At 38.7% G+C, this 21,133-nt stretch overlaps 1 protein-coding gene across 3 annotated transcripts in view; it reads left to right on the forward strand.

Moving 5' to 3' along the window:
- Window positions 1-15,140: 15,140 nt before the first annotated feature.
- Window positions 15,141-21,133, forward strand: part of AGGF1 (angiogenic factor with G-patch and FHA domains 1) — a 76,761-nt gene continuing 70,768 nt past the window's right edge. For all 3 annotated transcript variants that reach the window (XR_008917929.1, XM_001367864.5, XM_056824787.1), the window contains exons 1-2: window positions 15,141-16,168; window positions 20,482-20,584. Coding sequence is in view for 2 of the 3 variants with exons in the window: in XM_001367864.5 (XP_001367901.1) it covers window positions 15,959-16,168; window positions 20,482-20,584 (313 nt within the window). In the remaining variant the exon portion in view is untranslated. The remainder of the gene's footprint in view (window positions 16,169-20,481; window positions 20,585-21,133) is intronic.

Raw genomic sequence — 21,133 nt, forward strand, 5'->3', positions numbered from 1 at the left:
TTTGTTTTATAAAAATCCATCAGGTTTGTAGATAATATATGACCACCAACAGATAGTTGCCCTCTAATTCTAACAGTTTTGGTTTTAAAACATTATACTTCCTTTTAAAAAATGTAAACTTTTCCTTTGTCCTGTAATTTACCCCTATCTTCTGTGATTTTATTAACTTGGCTGGAGAAAAATCAACTAATTATATCCTTTTTAAAAAAATTTTTAAATCCTTACCTTCCATCTTGGAATCAATACTGTGTATTGGTTTCAAGGCAGAAGAGTGGTAAGGGCTAGGCAATGGGGGTCACACAGCTGGGAAGTGTCTGTGTTAGATTTGAATCTAGGACCTCCCATCTCTAGGCCTGGCTCTCAATCCACAGAGCTAACCAGCTGCCCCCTAATGATGTGTCTTGACCAACTTCCTTGCCTCCACTACACTAGTATTAGTTCCCATTATTTTCACTGAACTATAAATCATCTTGTTCATTCTTTTGAGTCTTGTAAAACAAGGGTTTGCAAGTGAAATTGGTGCAAATAGGAAATCTTCAGATTACGTGGGCAGGAGCAATAGGCTTAAGCAGTGAGACTTCTCACAGGATGGCAGCCTTTGACTCGTTACATTTTGGGGATCATTTTATTATTAGGGAATTGTGACTAAAAATATATTAACCTGACAATGGAATGGTGAGCCCTTCTGAACATGGCTAGGATTAGTCCTCTGATGAAAGATATCACAAAGGGTTTATGTAAAACCTTCCCAGCTTGACGGACTTTTTAGAGCTTTCATTCAACTGAGATAACTGTCAAAAAGTTCAATATCACTCCCATGCTATTAAGGAGGCATCAAAGTAGGATGTCAGTGGGGGAATAATTAAAAACACTTCCATATATATTACCTTCTGTTTGTACAGTATTTTTGTGAGATGGGAAAGAACAGGTTTTTATCAACCCATTTCATTGACAATTAGAGAAGACAGAGATTAAATGGCTTGCACAATAATTTATAGAGGCAGACCCAACATTAAAACCAAAATATGCTGTAGTCTAGCTTTGTAATCTCATCACTATCTCAGTATTTTGATTATTATTTAGGTTTCTAATAAGGTAGCAGGAAGACACCTTTAGATAATAAGAGAAAACATAATAGTGTTAATATTCTGGCCTCTGTTTCTGGGGCCACTGCTCTCCACTGTACTCATACTCCTTTCTCTGCCACTATAGGTTACTGCAGAGGAAGCCCTGGGTAAATAATATACCATTCTCCCATCCATAATAATCATATGATATTGGAGAGTCTTATAAATAGGAAGTTACTACAAGATGAAGGAACAGCTTAGCTGGGGTATATAGATGGTGTGGAAATATAATGAACTGTCAAAAGTATGTAAAACTAATATTTATGAGTTATTTTCTTATTCTCTACCTCTGATTTCCAGTCCTATTTATCCTAGCCAAAGAAGAGATTAAAGCTTTGAATGCCATTGTTGTGCCATTGTTTCAGTTTTGTCTAAGTCTTTGTGACTCTATTTGGGGTTTTCTTAGCAAAGGTACTGGAGAGGTTTGCTATTTCCTTCCTCAGCTCATTTTACAGATGAGGAAACTTGGGCAAACATGATTAAGTGACTTGCCTAGGATCATACAGTTACTAAATGTCGTGAGGCCAGATTTGAACTCAGGAAGGTGTCTTCTTGATTTTAGGCCCAGCACTCTATTCACTATGCCACCTAGCTTCCCCAAAAGCATCGAATAGTCATTGTTTAAGAGTACAAACTGCTATCCAATACCACTTTCCCATTCAAGCAGGTCTTGGACTTTGAAATGTCACATTTAGTCTTTAACAACCATTCCAGCATTCTAGAATGCTAATCTCTAGTTCATGAATATATTCCATATCCATTCATTCTGTCATGCCCCATAGTGCAAGGGCTAGGAAGTTTACATAGCCTGTTGCATTTAGTTCTATTATATAGTCATGTCACTTTTTTATTTCATTGTCACTGTGCTCCTATTTGATGGTGGACATTTTTGGTGGGCATTAACATAGGACACATAAATGATTATATCTTATACACAATGTTGTTAGGGGGAAAGGGGGCTATTTTTTAAAGGGTTGGACTTGATTATTTAAGAGTTTGGTCGACAGGAATTCAATTAATTCCAAAGAGATTTTATTTACAATTTATTTACAAAATGTAGAAAGAGTGAAGCAAGAAATCAGGGAGAGGATAAGGTAAGATATCTAGCCTGCTCACTAAGTAATTTATTCCCAGCCCCTCTGGGCAGGAAGAATTCATTTCAGCTGGCCTCAGCAAAGCTGAGGACCCAGGAAGTTTCTTCAGAAAATCCAGCAGTTAAGAATCAGCTTTTCACTCACCAAGTGTCAGTCCAGTCAGCAGATTCTTCTGCTCCTCTTCACCAGTCTCAACTCAAAAGTATGAAGAATTCAATCTAGCAGAAGTGGAAGTCCAAGTTGAACTCCGCTCCAAGAATCCCAAACTCTGTGTAACAGCACTCTCTCTTTTAAAGGCATTTTCTCTTGCGTCACTTCCCCTAATTCCACATCTACTAATCACAGCTGACACTCTACTCTAGGTCTGCCCAGAAGGCAGTTAGTCAATTCTGATTCATTACCAACTATCACACACATGGATCACAGACCTCCCACTTCATGATTAAGTGGGATATTTGCCCTTTTTGGTGATTAGATCTAAATGAACAGATCTTCATACTTAACTTTTAAGTACTGTGTTTGCATTTATTGTGATTGAATCTAAAAATAGGCAGGTCTCCATACTTAAAAATTTTTTTAAACCCTTGTCTTCCATCTTGGAATCAATACTGTATATTGGTTCCAAGGCAGAAGAGCAGCAAAGGCTAGGCAATGGGGGTTAAGTGACTTGCCCAGGTCACATAGCTGAAAAGTGTCTAAGGGCAGATTTGAATCTAGGACCTCCCATCTCTAGGCCTTGCTCTCAATCAACTGAGCTACTCAGCTGTCCCCTCAATACTTAAATATTAAGTAGGGTATTTACACTTATGGGGTTAAAATCTAAAAATAGAAATGAGTTACAATTTAAATCTTCACAATCGGGGAATAGCTAAGTACCTTAATTGTTACAATCAGGGGAGAGCCAAATCCAATTTTCATGATGTTCTCTTTGAGAACTACCCACTAAAGAAAGCTTTGTTTTTTAAGAGGCACTGGGGAAAGACATCTTCAAAGAAAGGCTGTACAAATATGATGGGAAGCTGTGATTGGTGAAGATAAGAGAAAAAAAAATTGCATCCCTGTTCTGAGCTCTGGTAACCATTTTATTTCCATTCGAAGAAGTCACAGTACTCCCTATAATGATCCCACTTCTTGAGTTAATGCACTTAACGCATGTTGTTCATGCTTTGTTTTAGAGACCTAATAGTTAATTGAAATCTAGTACTATGATGGCAAACCTATAGCATGTGTGCCAAAGATGGCACACAGAGACCTCTCTGTGGGCACCCACTATCCCTGGCCTTCCCCCTCTCCACAATACCTCCCTGCCCCTCTGTGCTTACTCCCTTTCCTGAGCAGAGCCTTCAGGCCACACCTCTCCCTTTGTCCTTCCCATTCTGGGACAAGGGGCTTCAGGGAGCCAGGAAGTGGGGAGGTGGGGGGTGGTGTCTCTTCTCCTGGCACTGACCTGGCCCCACCCCCTAAAAGAGCCCTACTTTCTTCCTTTCTTCCCTTCCAGCCACCAGTTGGGGTGGTGGCCTCATTCCCAAAGTCTAACTGCGCTCCCTCTACACCCTACTCCCATCCCCACCTGGGTCACAGCCCAGTAGGCAGCCTCAGCAGAGCTGGATGCAGAGGTGGGTCCCCCTCACTGCAGGAAGAGGTTTCCCCAAGCTGTGAACTGTCTAGGAGTCTGGCTCCCTGCCCCTGAATGTAGGGATGGGGTGGAGGTCACTAAATTGGGGGGGTGGGGCATTGCACACAGTCTGGGGGGTTAGGGCTTGGGCATGGGTTCCTAAAAGGTACTAAAAGGTTCATTATCATTGGCCTAGTACTTCTATGGAAAAATTTACATGTAAGGCAGAGGAGTGTATCAAACAAATTTCATCCATGAAAAGACACATTGGGTAGGATCTTGAGCCAGACCCCAAATATTATCATAAGACTCTATTCTATATTGGATAACAGGATCTTAGAATGATAGATGATACATAACTGAAAAGGATCTTAGAAGCCATCCAGTACACTACCCTCATTTTAGAAATGTAGGAACATGCCAAGAGAGGTTAAGCAGGTTCACAAAGCTAGTATCAGAGAAATGATCCTGAATCTAAGCCTACTATTTAATCCATTATGCCCTTCTAGCTGCCTCAACAGTAGCATATAGTGTATGGTGTAAGTAGTTTTTGAGAGAAGTCTCCAAGAAATAGGATACAGAAAAATATTTTATTGATGTAAATAATTTGGGTACTTGCACTCTGAATGTTAAAGCCTACTCCCTGTAGGCTTTTTCAATGGTATAACTTGCAAATACTCAAGAAGGTTGAAATTATAACAGGAAGAGTTATAAAAAGAAGAATTAAGAACTCTAAATGGTGGTGAAAAAAGCCATATTTAATAGCTACCAAAGACAGGGTAGATATTGTCGTCTGGTTTATAAGAGCAAAGAGTATTAAACTCATTGACCTCTGAAAATAGCTTCTAGCTCAAAATAGAAGATACTTAGAATACTTCACACAAATGTGTTCATGTTGTTGCCTCCATTAAATAGAGTGAAAACTTCTCAAGGGCTGTCACCATTTTTCTTGGTTTTTGTGTACCAGTGTCTTGTTGACTGATTGATGTTAATGAAGCATGGTTGTAAAGGGGATTAGAGAAATGAGACTGTAATTCAGTGGGGTAGAAGGAGCAAAAGAAGGAATTTTGTTTATTTATTTATCTTATCTTTTAATTTTATTTTTATTGCCATGCAAAACACACTTCCATATTGATCATTGTTGTAATGTAAGAGCAAACTCATATGTATATATACATATTCATATCCAAAGTATATATATATATATATATATACATATATATATATATAACCAAAACCCCCAAATAAAACCATGAATACACTGATGTGAAGGACAACTCCAACAGTTCTTTCTCTAGAGGTGGATAGCATTCCCTGTCATGAGTCTTTCAGGATTATCCTAGATCATAGCCAAGTTTTCACAGATAATCATCATCCAATATTTCTGTTACTGTGTACAATGTGTGGTAGAGGCATGGAGAAAGAGATAATTTGTAAGCCAAGATGCAAGAAACAAGCTGGGGACCTGACCTGTCTGTCAATCAGGAAGAAGGTTCCAAATGGAATGTTCCCAGGAGGAGAGGCAGTTGAGCTGGCCAGGGGGAGAAACTTTGGGACTTTGGTTTCCCTCTCTGGAGTTGAAGCTGACTGAAAGGACCCTTGGGGGGCTTGGCTTGACTTTGAGTTATTTGACCGAAGGAGGATCTGATTCTGTCTCTGAGATTTGACTGACCAACAGTTGGAGGAAAGCCAGGCTGAAGGAGAGATTTTGAACTTTGTTTCTCTCTGGGGTTAAGCTGAGAGACCTTGCTGACTTTGTGAAGAAGAAAGATTTTAAACAGCTGTTCTCCTCCATCTCTCTAACTGTCTTAGAGTCACAGTTTGTGCCTGGATTACTTTCTCAAACCCTCAAATTCTCCCTCATTTTAGATTAGGGACATCCTTATCTCTCTTACCTCAGTTTCCTATCCTGTTATCTCAATAAACTCCTTGACTTGAAAAGGAAAAGAAAAGAGTATCTTTATAGTTTACTCAAGGGGGGAGGTAAGAAGCCAAAGGCTTCAAGAAGAACTGGGAAGTGAGGGAGGCAGGGAGGAGAGGGTTGGAGAAGGGAGGGAGTGAAAGGGAGGAGGAGGTTAGAAAGATATACTGATCCATCAGCCATTAGTAGGGATCAGTAGGCACACCCCAGAGCATTCCCCAGAGCAGTTCCCCTGCATACCAGCATCCCTGCACTAGCATCTCTCAGCATTTCTTATTCCTACCTCCATTACAACCAAGCAATTTCAGGTTCCCCTCTAGCAGTTCTTTAGTAAGCCAGAGTACATCCAGTTAGTTCAACCAGAAACAGTTTCCTCAGTTTACATTCTCTATTTCAAATGTTCTCCCAGTTCTTCTTATTTCCTCTCTGCATCAGTTCCTGCAGATCTTTCCAGCTTTTTCTAAAATCATCTTGCTTATTATTTCTTATAGCACAATAGTATTCTATCACCAACATATACCACAATTTGTTCAGCTATTCCCCAATTGATGGACATTCCTTCAAATTCCAATTAAAAGAAGCAATTTTTTAAGATTAACTGTACCTGTTTTGGGATAGTTAGGTGGCAGAGTAGTTAGAGTACTGGGCTTAGAATAAAAAAGACTCATCTTCCAATGCTAACTAGTTGTATAACCCTAGGCAAGTCACTTAACCCTGTTTGCCTCAGTTTCCTCATCTGTAAAATGAAATGGAGAAGGAAATGGCAAACCACTCTAGGATCTTTACCAAGAAAAACCAACATGGGGTCACAATGAGTCTGAAATGACTAAACAGCAATGTATGTTTGGCTACCTTGATGCCAATCTTCACATTAAGTAGAATTACTATACCTGATTAAAAAAAAAAACACCTCTCCTCCTTATTGCATCACTTATACATCACTTTATCATACAGCTCTGATAGTTCTTATATTTATATAATACTTGGTCCCTTAGTTTCTCTGCATATAGCCTTCTGAAATTTACCTTAATTTTTAGATATCTGAGGCTTTCCCACCACCATTTGCAGTTCTTATTTTCTCTTTTCATAAGTCTCTCTGTTATGATTACAACCTACTCTACATATAGCTACAACATATACCACTGAAGAATTGATCCAACCATTCTGGAGGGCAATCTGGAACTATGCCCAAAGGGCTTTAAAAGACTGTCTGCCCTTTGATCCAGCTATAGCACTGCTGGGTTTGTACCCCAAAGAGATAATAAGGAAAAAGACTTGTACAAGAATATTCATAGCTTCACTCTTTGTGGTGGCCAAAAATTGGAAAACGAGGGGATGCCCTTCAATTGGGGTATGGCTGAACAGATTGTGGTATATGTTGGTGATGGAATACTATTGTGCTCAAATAAATAATTAACTGGAGGAATTCCATGTGAACTGGAAAGATCTCCAGGAATTGATGCAGAATTAAAGGAGCAGAGCCAGGAGAACATTGTACACAGAGACTGATACACTGTGGTACAATCGAATGTAATGGACTTCTCTACTAGCAGCAATGCAATGATCCAGGACAATTCTGAGGGACTTATGAGAAAGAATGCTATCCACATCCAGAGAAAGAACTGTGGGAGCAGAAACACAGAAGAGAGACAACTGCTTGATCACATGAGTCAAGGGGGATATGATTGGGGATGTAGACTCTAAATGATCATCCTAGTACAAACATCAACAACATGGAAATGGGTTCTGACCAAGGACATATGTAATACCCAGAGGAATTGCGCATCAGCTACAAGAAGGGAAGGGGGAGGGGAGGGAAGGAGATAATATGATTCTTGTAACCAAGAAATAATGTTCTAAATTGACTAACTAAATAAAATTTTAAAAACAACATATACCACTGAACAGACATATAGTGAATCCTTTAACATGCAGAGTGCAAGGATCCCAATTATTGGTATCAATAAAATGCTTTTTAATATCTTATTTCTTGGAGATTCCTCTTCAAAACTACCAACATCCAACACGAACAGTCTGTTACTCTTGAAAAGATGTACCTCTTATCTCTATCAGTTAAGGTATTTTCAGAAAGAACCAAAAGACCACTGTGGCAATAAGTATGAAGTACCTATACTAGCGACTGCTTTGGCTTTTCAAAGGTACTTTATTATGGTGGTTGTGTTCTATACCTCATATAATACGGCAGACAGGAAAGAGAGTCCTATATGTTCTTGACCCTTCAGACATCCAGCCCTGCTTTGAGTCTCGCCTCCATAACCATGTTTGAGCAGAGCAATCCATAGAGAAAGGGCTTGCTCTCAAGTCAGCATAGCTGATGCATCAAGGGATCTGGAGGGAGAGATGGGGAGGAGGAAATGCGGAGCAGGTCAAACTACCACCCCTCAGACCCAGGTGGAGACAGATCTGGACGCCATACACAGCAGCACCCTTTCTCTCCTGTCTTCCTCCCTCAAACTACCTACCCTACTACTTCCAGAAGTCTAAGAGAGCAGCCCTTAGGGAGACAGGACCTGGAAACTATGTTGCCAGCCCTGCCTCTTCAGCAACCACAGCTCCTCAGAAAAGAAAGTTCTCATAACAAAATTCCTTGGCTTTGTCAAGTAGTTCAACATCAGAAACAAATACAAGATATCAGTGGAAATAACATTATGGAATATACATTACATCTGCTTTGCTTCCTAAGTATCATGAGGCTTTTCATCTGAGTCACAGCTGAAACTGTCTCTATTTGACACCTCCCCTCCTCTCAGAATAGGAAGTCCTTGAAAGCAGGGACTGCTTTTTTTCTCTTTGTTCTCCCAACATTTATCACAGTGCTTTGCACATACTAAGTGCTTAATAAATGCTTTTTCATTCATTCATTCATTCAGGGACTATTTAGGGGTAGCAAAAATGACACCTAGTAATCTCCTCGGCTAATTCTATCTTCCTTTGTTTCTGACTTTCTTCTTTGTAGTCACCAGTGTTTCCTTCAATCATGCCACTGAAATCCTACTGTTAATAACTGGGATGATCTCACACACATACATACACACATGGACATCCACAGACAAGTGCTGCTACTACTCTCCTTCCCATTCTTTTTTTCCCTCATTTCTGTTTTCTTTTGTCCTTCTGTCACTTCTGCCCTAGTTTCATCTTTCTTTTGAAAGGGCTTGTCTTTTAAAGCCAGGCAGCTAGTTCTTTTCTTTCTGCATCTTCATCTAACCCATTCTGGCACATTAAGGGTAATCACTTTCCTTAATTTCATTCATTTGTTGTGGAGTGTTTAGACGCTGTTTTGCTACTTTGTGTTGTCATTTATGGGCCTGGAACAAGCTCAAAGTTTGTACAGAGTTATGGTTATACACAATAGGTTATACATAAATAGGTGTATATTTCCAACTAATATAGCAAAATCAAATTAGTATGCAAATCATATTTTGAATAATCAATTCTGTTTAAGAAAACTATCTCCAATAATTCAAACGGATTAGACATAAAAATAAAATCATGTACGGAATCTTGAATAAGTAGGCACTTAATAAAAGTTTGTGAACGAAGGTACAGTAGAACAGGTTATAAAATGAGATATCAATGAAACTGTCTCTTTTCTATGAGTATAGCATAGGTACTATATGATTCTATGTCTCATCTCTCACCAAGAAATCAGACAGACATATAATAATGCATAATTTTAGCAAAATTTGTTGTTCTTTACTTTAAGCACTGCTCACTTTTTAAAACCCTTACCTTCCATCTTAGAATCAATACTATGTATTGGTTCCAAGGCAGAAAAGTGGTAAAGGCTAGGCAAGGGGGGTTAAGTGACTTGCCTAGGGTCACACAGCTGGGAAGTATCTGAAGCCAGATTTGAACCTAGGACCTCCTGTCTCTAGGCCTGGCTCTCAAACCACTGAGCCATCCAGTTGACCCTGGCACTACCCACTTTTCAAAAGTTCCTTAATGTTTGGAATTATAAAATTAATAAATTTGTATTAATAATCTTGGTTCTAACATGTTGTCAAGTCTCAAATTATCTTGCAATTGAATTTAATGAAAAATGGACTAAAATATTTACTTAATAAAAATATAGATCATTTTCAAGAACAAATTATACCTTAATAGGCCAGTAAATACACATTGGAATGCTAAATCAGAATATTTGAATAATTAAAAAATTATTTATGTTGTAGATGAAAACCATCACAAATTGGCAACCATATCCCAGGCAACAAAGGAGAGAGCATCCTCTCAAATTTTCAGCTTACAAGCCCTCAATGATAAATTCACTTTGTAAAAAAAGTTTTATTGACAAGTTGTTGTTTTTTTCACAGTATTAACATTTCTAGATTTTTCTCACTCTGAAAGGTCTCTTGTAAAAAAGTGAAACAATTATGCAAAATGAATAATAAAATGACCTCATCTAAAAGTATATGTAATATTTCGCATCTGTAGCACATTTCCACATCTCTTGTTTTTTAAATAAACATAAATCTATTGTGGAGGAGAGAAATTACAAGGCATGCAGAAAAACAAGAAGCTGGAGATTGATCAGCTGTCAATCAAAGGAAAATTCCATTTGGAATGTGACTGGGAAACAGTTGAAGGCAAAAACCAATGGTGATTGATTTTCTGGGACTTGGCTGAAGGCTTTTTAGTTGATGGTGGTGACTTTGAAGGAAGAAGCTGGGTTTATCTCTGGGACTTGGGATAATCAAGTTGGAAGTAGCTTGGCTGATTTGAAGATAGAAGAAGAAGGACAATAGTCCATATATCTCTCTCTGACTTGCTCTGTTTCATGCTAATGACTGAATTGCCAATTCTCCCAATATCCTCCAACTTAAGACTCACTGTAGATAATGGGGAAACCTCCACCCCTCTTACCTCCATCCTTCATCTTTTCCTGTTTTCCCCAATAAACCCTTATTCGAGCCAAAGAAAAGAGTATTTCCTCTGAAACATCATAGCTCACCCTGAGTGACTTAGAAGGAGGCTGAAGAAGAAGGGGGAAGGGGAAACTGAAGGGAAGAAGAGGGGAGGAAGGGAGATTGGAAGAGGGAGGAAGGGAGGTATAGAGGGAGGAGGATAGGCAAAAGAAAGATAGCTGCCTAATAAATATATTAGTTATCTAGTATCCATCAAATATACCCTCCAATATTATCTATTACACTAGTCTCTCTTTTTTAACTCAGTGAAAAAAGAAAAACAAATTCCTTGTGATGAACATGCAAGTATTTATGCATGTGCCTGGCCTTATATACTATATATATATATATATATATATATATATATATACACACACACACACAATTATTAAGGGAATTTGTTTTGCTTGACTGTAAAATAGACGATACAATTATAATCTATACCAAAACAGAGAAAAAAATACTGATTTTTCTCTAGTGTATCCACAAAACTAGGGTATATAATAACTAAAGTGCTAAATAAAGAATCTCTCCACTAGTTCCCTACATATTTGAAGGACTCAATATATCCAAGACAAGCTCCCATATATAGCAACCTATGGATTCTCTTTACACAGTCAAGTCTTGTTTGCAAAATTTAGAATTTCAGAGGTGGAAATGGGGGTTGCAAGACACTATAGGAAGCATATTCTATATTTATTGATTTTACTATTTAACGTAAAGGAGGAAAAAAAAATAAACTACACAGACTTCTGAAGAGACCTTCAGTAGACCCCAAGAAGGTAGATCTACTCAGACTGACTGAGTAAAAAATCATTTATTATGTACTTACTATGTGCCAGGCACAGTGCTACATGCTGAGAATGCAAATAAAGAAGTAAGAAATCCTCTGCTCTCAAAAAGTTCATATTCTAATAAGGGGAGACAACATGTATAGGAGGTTTTAGTTGCAAGTCAGATGGATAGGCCTCATGGTCCTTCAGGTGCAACAGAGAATAATGCATCTTCTTTAATATTCTGTATGTATCCTTTTTTTTTATGTTCTTATTTGTATGTTGTCTTCCTCATTTAATTGTGAGCTCCTTGAGGGGAAGGTCTGCTTTTTGCTTTCTCTGTATCCCCAGGGCTTAATATAATACCTGATATATAGGAGGGGCTTAAGAAATGCTAATTTTATTTCCATTAGTAAGTCATATCCACAGGGGCAGCTGGGTAGCTCAGTGGATAGAGATCCAGCTCCAGAGATGGGATATTCTGGGTTCAAATCTGGCCTCAGACACTTCCTAGATGTGTGACCCTGGGCAAGTCACTTAAACCCTTTGCCTGTTCCTTACTTTTCTCTTCTGCCTTGGAACCAATGCACAATATTAATTCTAAGATGGAAAGTAAGGTTTAAAAAATTTATATTCACTTCTGATATTAAACTACTTGGCAATGACAAGGTCTTTAGTGGCAAGAACTTTCTTTCCTGGGTGTTCAGGCTCTATGGTTGCTAATGAGGCAATGACCAGATGATATCCTTCCCCAGGTTTGCTTTCCTTTCTCTACTCTTAACTTTCATTGGCAGACTTGTTTGCAACATTTAGACACAATTCGGGGGTGGCAAGACACTCTTGGAAGCATGTTCTAAATTTATTAATTATAATATTCAGCATAAAGAAGAAAAGCTAGAATTATGCAATTTAGCATAAAAGAAAATAGGAAATATAATATAGATTATATATGTTCTGTATTATATAGAAGATGGGTGCTGTCAAAAGAAGTGGACACCACTATGGGACTTACTTGCTCATTAGAAATAGTTGGTCAGTGTTTGGAGTTAATGGTAGTTGGCTAGTGGTTGGTGTAAGCAGACAAGGAGAAAGCCATCATATGAAACCTTAAGCTGGCCAGGATCATGTCTACTCTACAGACACTGAAACATAGGACAAACAGGGAGAGAGGCAGGGCTTGTTCGGCCTGTTCTCCTAATTTCCTCAGCTTCCCTCTCTATTTATATGTGGATCATGCATGAAAAGTTGTTCCCCTAAAAATTTCTCCCATCTAGGTTATCCTGACATAGCATATGTGTTGCATGAGGGAAAACTTCCTAATTGTTGTTTGGTCATTTCAGTCATGACTCCATTTGGAATTCTTTTGGCAAAGAGACTAGAGTGGCTTACCATTTTCTTCTTTAGCTCTTTATACAGATGAGGAAACTTAGGCAAACAGGGACAAGTGACTTGCCGGGTGCCACACTGCTAGTAAGTGAACTAAGTGGGCTTGTTTGAACTCAGGAAGATGAGTCTTCTTGCCTCCAGACCCAGCCTTTATCTACTGAACCACCTAACTGTCCTAATAATTGGAACAATCCAAAATCTTCAAGGAGACTAAATAAACACATGTTAATTTACATATTATAGAGAGGATTCTCACTTGGAACTATTTGGATTAGATGGCAACTGAAGCCCTTCTGAACTTAAATTTTATGGTACTACTTCTCTGGGTTTTAGCTTCCTCATTTATAAAATAAAAACCTGGACTAGATGAGTGCTAAGGTGGCCTCTTTCACCTTTAAACTATGAAGTCAGAAAGAGGTAAGTTTAGCAAATAAAAACAAAAGGAAGTACTACTTAAAGCAAAAGGTTTTAGTTCCTTTTCTTAAATTAAAAAAAAAAGTGATTAGTCAAATTTAAATGCATTCAACTACTGTCTCCCTTTGACACATACTAGCTAAGAAAGTCATGACCTCTCAATACCCCAACAACTCTATCACACCACAAATTGGGAGTTCCCTACACTAATGAAGTCATAGGACTGGACCAATAAAAACTCATTTATTTAAATTTATGGGTGATAGAGCTAGAGGACATTATTGCCAATTTTCGTGGTTCTCGCCAAAAACAAATTTATGTTCTCTCATTAAATATTCCTTGAATTTAGGATCAAACATTCTGGCCTGGATGGCCAAGAATTATGCCCCATGGTAGCAATTCTTATTACTTAGGGTACCCTGAATGATTTTGAAATGATGTGGTCAGAAGGTGATATTCTGAGACCATAGGCTTTTGTGTATATCTAACACCTTTCTAACCTCCAAATCTAAGAGAAATAACCTCTCCTTATTGAGACTCATTAGAAGAGTTCTCATTCTTAGAGTTATGCAGAAACTTTAAGGAAGGCAGTCTTCCTTCAGGGCACTCAACAACAACAAACAGCTAGCATTAATTACACTTTAAGGTTTTCTAGTGCTCTATGTGTTAACTTATTTAATCCTTAAACTACTTGGTGGGTTACATACTATGGGTGCCCTTATCTCCATTTTATAGATGAAAAAACTGACGTACAGAAAGGCTAAATGACTTGCCCAGGGTCACACAGCTAGTAATCATCTGAGGTAGTATTTGAACTCGGATCTTTTTTATTTTATGTCCTGTGCATTTATGCACTGTGAACAAGCAAAAAAAAAAAAAAATATATATATATATATATATATATATATAAAACGAGCATTCTAAAACATGACAATTGTACTCATAAAATCACAGTTCTAGAGCCAGAAGGGCCCTCTGTACCAATTCAAGCCTATGTTCTCACTTTTAAAAACGGAAACTTATGGGAATTTTTATTTCTTTTTGTTAACTTTTATTACTTAAACCTCCTGCAACTTTTGGTTAGCTAAAAGCTTGTCTTCTGTTAATATTAACTTCACCGGACCAAAACCCAACTACTGGAGAAATGCTAAGGGAAGACTATTTGACATTCTTATGATAAAAACCTAAGGGGAGTTTGAGATCTTCAAAGTGATTTAGTTATTTGTTAGCTCCCCTGGCTAACTGCCTTAAGAAAGGAGTTCCCCATGTCAATTTCTGGATTATTTTAGTAACATATAAATCTTTTCCTTCAATCAATTTATTGTGAACACTCTAAATATAATCTGTAATCTGATTTAGTTTACCTAGAGTCTTGTTTGTTTCCTTATTGGATGTATGAGATTATGACTGCTTAACTAAGTTTGTTCAATTTTATGACTTTGAAGGAAGCATGGAATTATGAACTCTGCCATTTCTTAAATTTTTATGGTCTAAGAGGAACCTACAAGATCTCAATTATTTCATTGCCACCTTGGCATAGTTTTGTCATGAAGCTTTGTTAGAATCTTAATTGTTAGGTTTTTTTTTTTGTTTTTGTCTTTGTCTGAGATCTGAACCTATGTTTAAGCATGATAAGTTTTTTTACTTCTATAACTTCTGTTTTGGTATCAATTTTAGCAGCAGTTACCTATCATATAAACTCAAAAAGAAGATAAATAGCAAATTCAAGATAAATCCTGGCTTCCATCATCACTATACACAGTGAAAAGAAAGCTGACATGTCAGTGCAAAATAACAATAATAGCTAGTTTTTATATAGCACTTTAAGGTTTGCAGAGTGTTTTACAAATAATATTTCATTTTATCCTTACAACAATTTTGAGAGGTATTTTTTTTTAATTACAGATTTTACAGATGAGGAAATCGAACCAAATAGGATAAGTAACTTTTCCAGGATCACCCAACTAATGTTTCTAAGGCTGAATTTGAACTAGGCACTTCTTCACTCACTGCACCACCTAGCTGCTTCTCCTGGAATCTGTTTGCCCTCAGGATCTACTCTCCGTTCTCCCAGGAACCAGAGTTTCACCCACACTCCACCCGCGGAAAACATGAATCTTTTTCTCAACCCTCTTCGCCCGGTCTGGGGTGCCCAACGCATGCGCATTATTAACTCCACTGGCCCAACCACTCTCCCGGAGCAAACGGAGACCAGGGGCTTCGTCACTTCCGGCTACGCTAAGGGAACATGTCCGGGTGACGCGCGGCCCTTGTGCGTCCGCTCTCCGCCTCCCGCCCTCCCCGCGCCTAGTCGGTAACCGGGGAAATTAAAGTTGCCAATAAAGTTTTCGTTGTTGTGGTTCAGAAGTTGCCCGCGCTTCGGGCACCGACGGTATCGGCCACCGTCGCTGCTCCGCGCTGGGTCGAGGCTGAGGCTTGGACCGCGCCGTTGGGCCTCGATTTCTCCCTCCTTAGTTCCCGCAGGCACGGCGAGAGACTCGGTCCAGGTCGGCATGGCCGGCGGCAGCCGCCGTCATGTCAGTGTTAGGCGGCTCCGCGCCCCCCGTGTCCTCAGGCTGCCACTGAGCCCTCAGGCTGCCTCCTGAGCACGGCCTCTTGGCCCTCCTCTCTCGGGACGCCGCTGCCGCGACCGCGGACCCGAGGCGAGGCCGCGGGCGGACGCTGAGTACCACCAGCTTCATGGCCTCTGTGGCCCCTTCCTCTCCGCCCCGCGCCCCATCCCCGCCGGCCCCGGAGCCTGAGCTGGTGCAGCTGCGGCGCAAGGTGGAGAGGCTGGAGCAAGAGCTGCGCAGCTGCCGGCGCCAAGTGCGCGACATCGAGAAGGTGCTGCAGCACACGGAGCGCCTGTACCAGGGCGCCGAGAGGTGCAACCAGGAGCTCCGCTCCCAGGTAACCCGAGCCCCGGGCGGGGAAGGGGCTGGGCCGCTGCCTAAAGGCGGATAATTCATCTGTTCCTCTGCCTTGCCCTTGTCCCTGGGTCCCGGGGATCCGGATTGCTAAATAATACTCTCAAAGGGATCCAAACCCACCTAACATCGCGTGCATTTATCATGCTAAGTAAACTTCGTGCCAGTAAAATGGAGCGAGTTATTTAAGGAATGCAAGAGCACGCATGGTTTAAGATCTTGGCCAATAGTTCATGCCGACTGATCTGGATAGACTACCTGAACAGGAGGAACAGTTCTTAAAATTTGTCCCCCTCCCCTGAAATATCTTTGCACATTTCACAGGCTGTTGTATTTTATGCTGATCTTATGTCTAATCTTTCCCTGGCACACACTGTCCCCAAGGCTCTTTTGGAAAAAGACTGCTGAGATACCATAATTGTGGCTTTATGTGGTATTTTAAAAATAGCACGTTTGAGTGAAGAATGAAGAGCCAGTTTGAATGAGGACAGCATATGCTGCACCGATTTTCACTTTTAACCTAAAGCAGAATTTAGTTTTGTTTTTGAAAGCAGACAATTTCTGTTATAGACACTTTTTTCATGTCTTGCTATTACTTTTTCAAGCTATTATAAGTAGCAATTTCAGTTAAGTCAGAACTGGTTGTTAAATATCAGATAACTCTATGGAGCATTGCTACTTACATCCAAGTAATAACAACTTTGAATTTCTGGAGTCTTAATTTCCATGCACATTTGATCTCTTTTGCTCCAGTCAAAGTGACAATCTTGGCAAAATCTTTATTTTGATGGGAAAAATTCAGAGCTTCACTTTCCTTTATATAGTGACAGGTTTTGGGTAAGCTGGAACCCAAGGTAGCCTCAAGTTCTGTTATGATTTTTGTGTAATCTAAGATTAAGTTGTAAAGCATACAGCATATGCAATGGCTATACCCTCAATTGTGTTTCACTCCTTACCAACTTCAAATATATTTGCTTATTTGAATACAGAAAATTGTAAGGGAACATTATTGAGTTGAGGACTTTAAAACATCTTGTAAACATTTACATCAACTATGTGAAATAGTTACACATTTTGTGAATTTGTATCTTACTATAACTTCTTATCCTATCTCTCCCTGTCTTGGGCCTCCTAAACCAATTTTTTTTGCCCACTTCAGGACCTCCAGTCTCCCCAGTCTTTAGTATTTTTTCAAGCTATTATCCTCACCTCTGACTTCACTTTTCTTCTTATCCCATCTGGACCCCATACTTAGCCACAGTGTTCTTTATTTTCAGATCAACAATCCTATCTCAGCTCATCCCTTGCCAGACCTTGACCCTTGACTACTCCCATAATCAACCTCCTACTTACATGCTGCTGAAGAAGCTGGAAGAATTAGCCATGCAGACTGGGCACATTATAAAATCATGCTATCTTAACTTCAATTGACCTTCACTGCTGCATAACACTCCTTTTATTCCTTGCTAGATCCAGGAAAAAGGAGTAGTGGCATGAAACCCTAAAGATAATAAGGTGTTCAGTAGTGTCAAATGAAGCAGACAGATCACACCATAGCTCAATAGGCCACTATTGAACACGTTATTCTCTCTAGGGTTTCATGGCACTAATTCTTTCTCCTGGTTCTCTTCCTACAGAATTGTTCCTTCTCAGTCTTTTCTGGCTCATCATTACTATCACATCTTTTAGCTTTTGGTGTTCCCTGAGGCTTTGTTCTGGGCCCTTCTCTATCTCTCCCTCTTTCTCCTGTGTCTGCCTTTTTTTTTTCCTCTTTCTTGCTTCCTCTCTCTCCTTTCCCCCTTATCTCATCAATTCCTTTGGATTCAATTGACTTTAATATATATTTAATTTTCTCTAGTCTCCTGAGTTTCAGCCTTGTATCTGCATGTTAGGCTTTTAAAACTAGATAATCTAATAGTCTCACATATAGCATGCCTAAAATAGAACTCATTATCTTTTATCCCCAACCTCATCCTTCTTCCAAACTTCTCTTTTTCTGTCAAAGGCAGCATCATGCTTCCTTTCTCCCAGGTTTATAATATCATTATCCTAGACTCCTTATTTTATCAATTCCTTTCACCTGTAGTGAGCTCTCAATGGGTATTCCTGCCTCAAATCTCTCCCTACTCCAATTTATCCTCCATGCTGCCACCAAAATGATTTTCTTAAAAGCACAGATCAGACCGTGTTATGTCCTTGCTTAATAAACTTCAGTGGCTCCCTGTGGCCCTAGGATAAAATATACTCTTCTGTTTAGCATTTGAAATCCATCATAACCTAGCTCCAATTTATCTTTCTAACTATGGAATACTACTTTTCCCTCCCATGCTCCTCAGTCCAGCCATACAGGCCTTTTTGTCCCTCAGATTTGACCATACAACATCTCCCATCTCTGTGCCCAATTGTTAGTGCACTCTTTCCTAAACTACCTTGTAGTTAAATACCTTACAAAGCTCCTTGTCAGTTTAGATTGTCTTTTCCTCTGTATTTATGCCCTCAGGATTTAGCTCAGGACCAGAACTTAACAGATGCTTAATGAATACTTGTTCATAAAAGGACAACTACTGTGGCTTTGGGTTCTAAATAAAGATAAATAAATTAGGATGAATAAAATTAGGAGCCTCTTATCTAGGAGGGGAAATGAGACAAACAAACTTGTGCTGATATAGTTATAGTTTAGGATGGGCATTTCTCACCAAGGTCCTACATATATTCACAGGTGAACTGTGTGTATATATATATGTATATACACACACATACATATATCCCCCCCCCCCCCCATTTTCCTTGTACAGCAAGTTGTCTGCAGTTTTTTTTAACTTTGTTATTGTTCACTTGTTTTTTAGTTGTGTTCATCATGACCCCATTTGGAATTTTCTTGGCAAAGATACTGGAGAAGTTTGCCATTTCCTTCCCTAGTTCATTTTACAGATGAAGAAACTTAAGGCAAACAAGATTAAGTACTTGTCCAGGGTAACACAGAAGGTGTGTTTGAGGCCAAATTTGAACTTAGGTTCTCCTGACTACAAGCCTGGCCTCCTGTACCACCAAGTTGCCCTTTCAATTTGTTACTGTTTTCTGAAGAATATATTGTTGACCTTTTCAGCTCACTAAACCAAAAACTAGGAAGATGGAAGCAAAGTGAAATGGCATACTTCATAGAGAAGTTGTAGCTTTTAAAGTCCATTATTCTTTGTTGGTTTTAATGTATTTGTTCATATATACTGTAATTAGGAAGTGTTTTTGCCAAGCTTTTAAGTCATATTTAATCATACGAGAAAGGTATTACAGATAAAATTACCTTAGTCATTCATGTCAGCTTTCTCTCCACTGCCCCTGTTTTTCTGCTTTTAAGCTGCTAAAAATGTGAACTAGTCAAAAACAAGCAGATGGGGAAAATAGGAATAATCCAGACTGACTACATATCTACCATATAATCAAAAATTGATTCTGAATTTTTTATTCTTTTTCATTGGCTACAGTGATTATCCAGGGATTGGGTCATAGCCTGTCTATGGACAAATTGACAAAGCCAAGAGAACACAACTTATAGTGAACTAATGTTATTTTACCTTAAAGTTACACATCCGGCTATGGCATATTGAAAGAGCAACTTTTCCTTTTCTTCTAGTTAAATGCCCTAGATAGCATGAGAATGGCATACTTATGGCCCCTTCAAGGACTCATAGCCTAGGCACATATAGATATGTTTCAGTAGCTAACAGAGTTTATTCCTCCAGAGCAGTGGTTTTTAATTATGAAACTGCTATTTTGAGAAATATGTGCAAAAAAGCATTTAAACTACATTAATGCATTTAATTAAGTACATATTGTCAAGGTTGAAGGACACTGAGTGATATTAGAGATTTAATTACAATAGAGATAGAAATTTATATTTTCTTAGTTTTATAATTTTCTATAGAGAACTCCTAACCTTTTTAATATTAGCATCATATTTATAAACTATTTGACATATTGGCTACAAAGAGTCCATTTAGGGAGTTCTTTCATCTCCTTCAGTTAGTTACTGATTTCTGTAAGAATTAATGTAGGAGATATTAAAATCGTTATATCCAATTCCTCAAATTAAATAGGAAAGATGAAAGAAACTCAGTGATAATGTCATGTTTTAGAAATGAGACCAACTGCTTACTGTATATTTTAGAAAAAAAACAAAAACTTGACACCTTTTACCAGGAATAATAATTTACTGTTTGTTGTTTTAGAATGTTTTTGTAATTGTATAAAAGTAACATATTTTAAAAATAATAATAACCTTTGCTTTTTTTTTTCCAGGTAGAAGAGCTCAGTAATGAAATCCATTATAGGAAAAAAAAAGAAAATAACACGTCTGATGTAGAAGTCCAAACAGACGACTATACTCCTTGGTCAACCTCAGGTATTTAGTATGCAATGAGGAAATGCCTGTTTTAGCTTGCATCAGCCCAACTCAGGGTTCTCTTCCTTTAAATTTAAAATAATTAGCTACATAAAAGAATATTTTGTCCTGTTGTTTGGTTTAGTAGAATGTGCTAACTACCAAAAATCAAATAACCCTTTGAATGGAAGCGATTGGCAGCTGATATCCTTCATATAGGAATGTGTTGCTGACACTGCCACTGGGAGGATTATTTTGAATTATGGTTTTAGTGGTACTGATGATTAATGGATCTGAGCCAGCTACCTTCTCACCTGAGCCTTTTGTAACAAAAAGGCATGTATCTTTGAGGTGATAGAGATAAATGTCATAATTTGGAACAGTAGCACTGAGTATTTTCTCAGTGCAAACCTCACTCCTTCTTATGAGATGCTACCCATGACCTTGGCCTCATTAGCACCATGGTCTATGTCTGAATAATATTCATCCTAACTGATTTTTAACTGAGTTAAGCTGTAGCATAAAGTAATCCTTTCCCCAAACTCTTATCTTGTCTACCTAACTATGGTT

This window comes from Monodelphis domestica, chromosome 3 (assembly GCF_027887165.1).
Source record: "Monodelphis domestica isolate mMonDom1 chromosome 3, mMonDom1.pri, whole genome shotgun sequence".
Lineage (NCBI taxonomy): Eukaryota > Metazoa > Chordata > Mammalia > Didelphimorphia > Didelphidae > Monodelphis > Monodelphis domestica.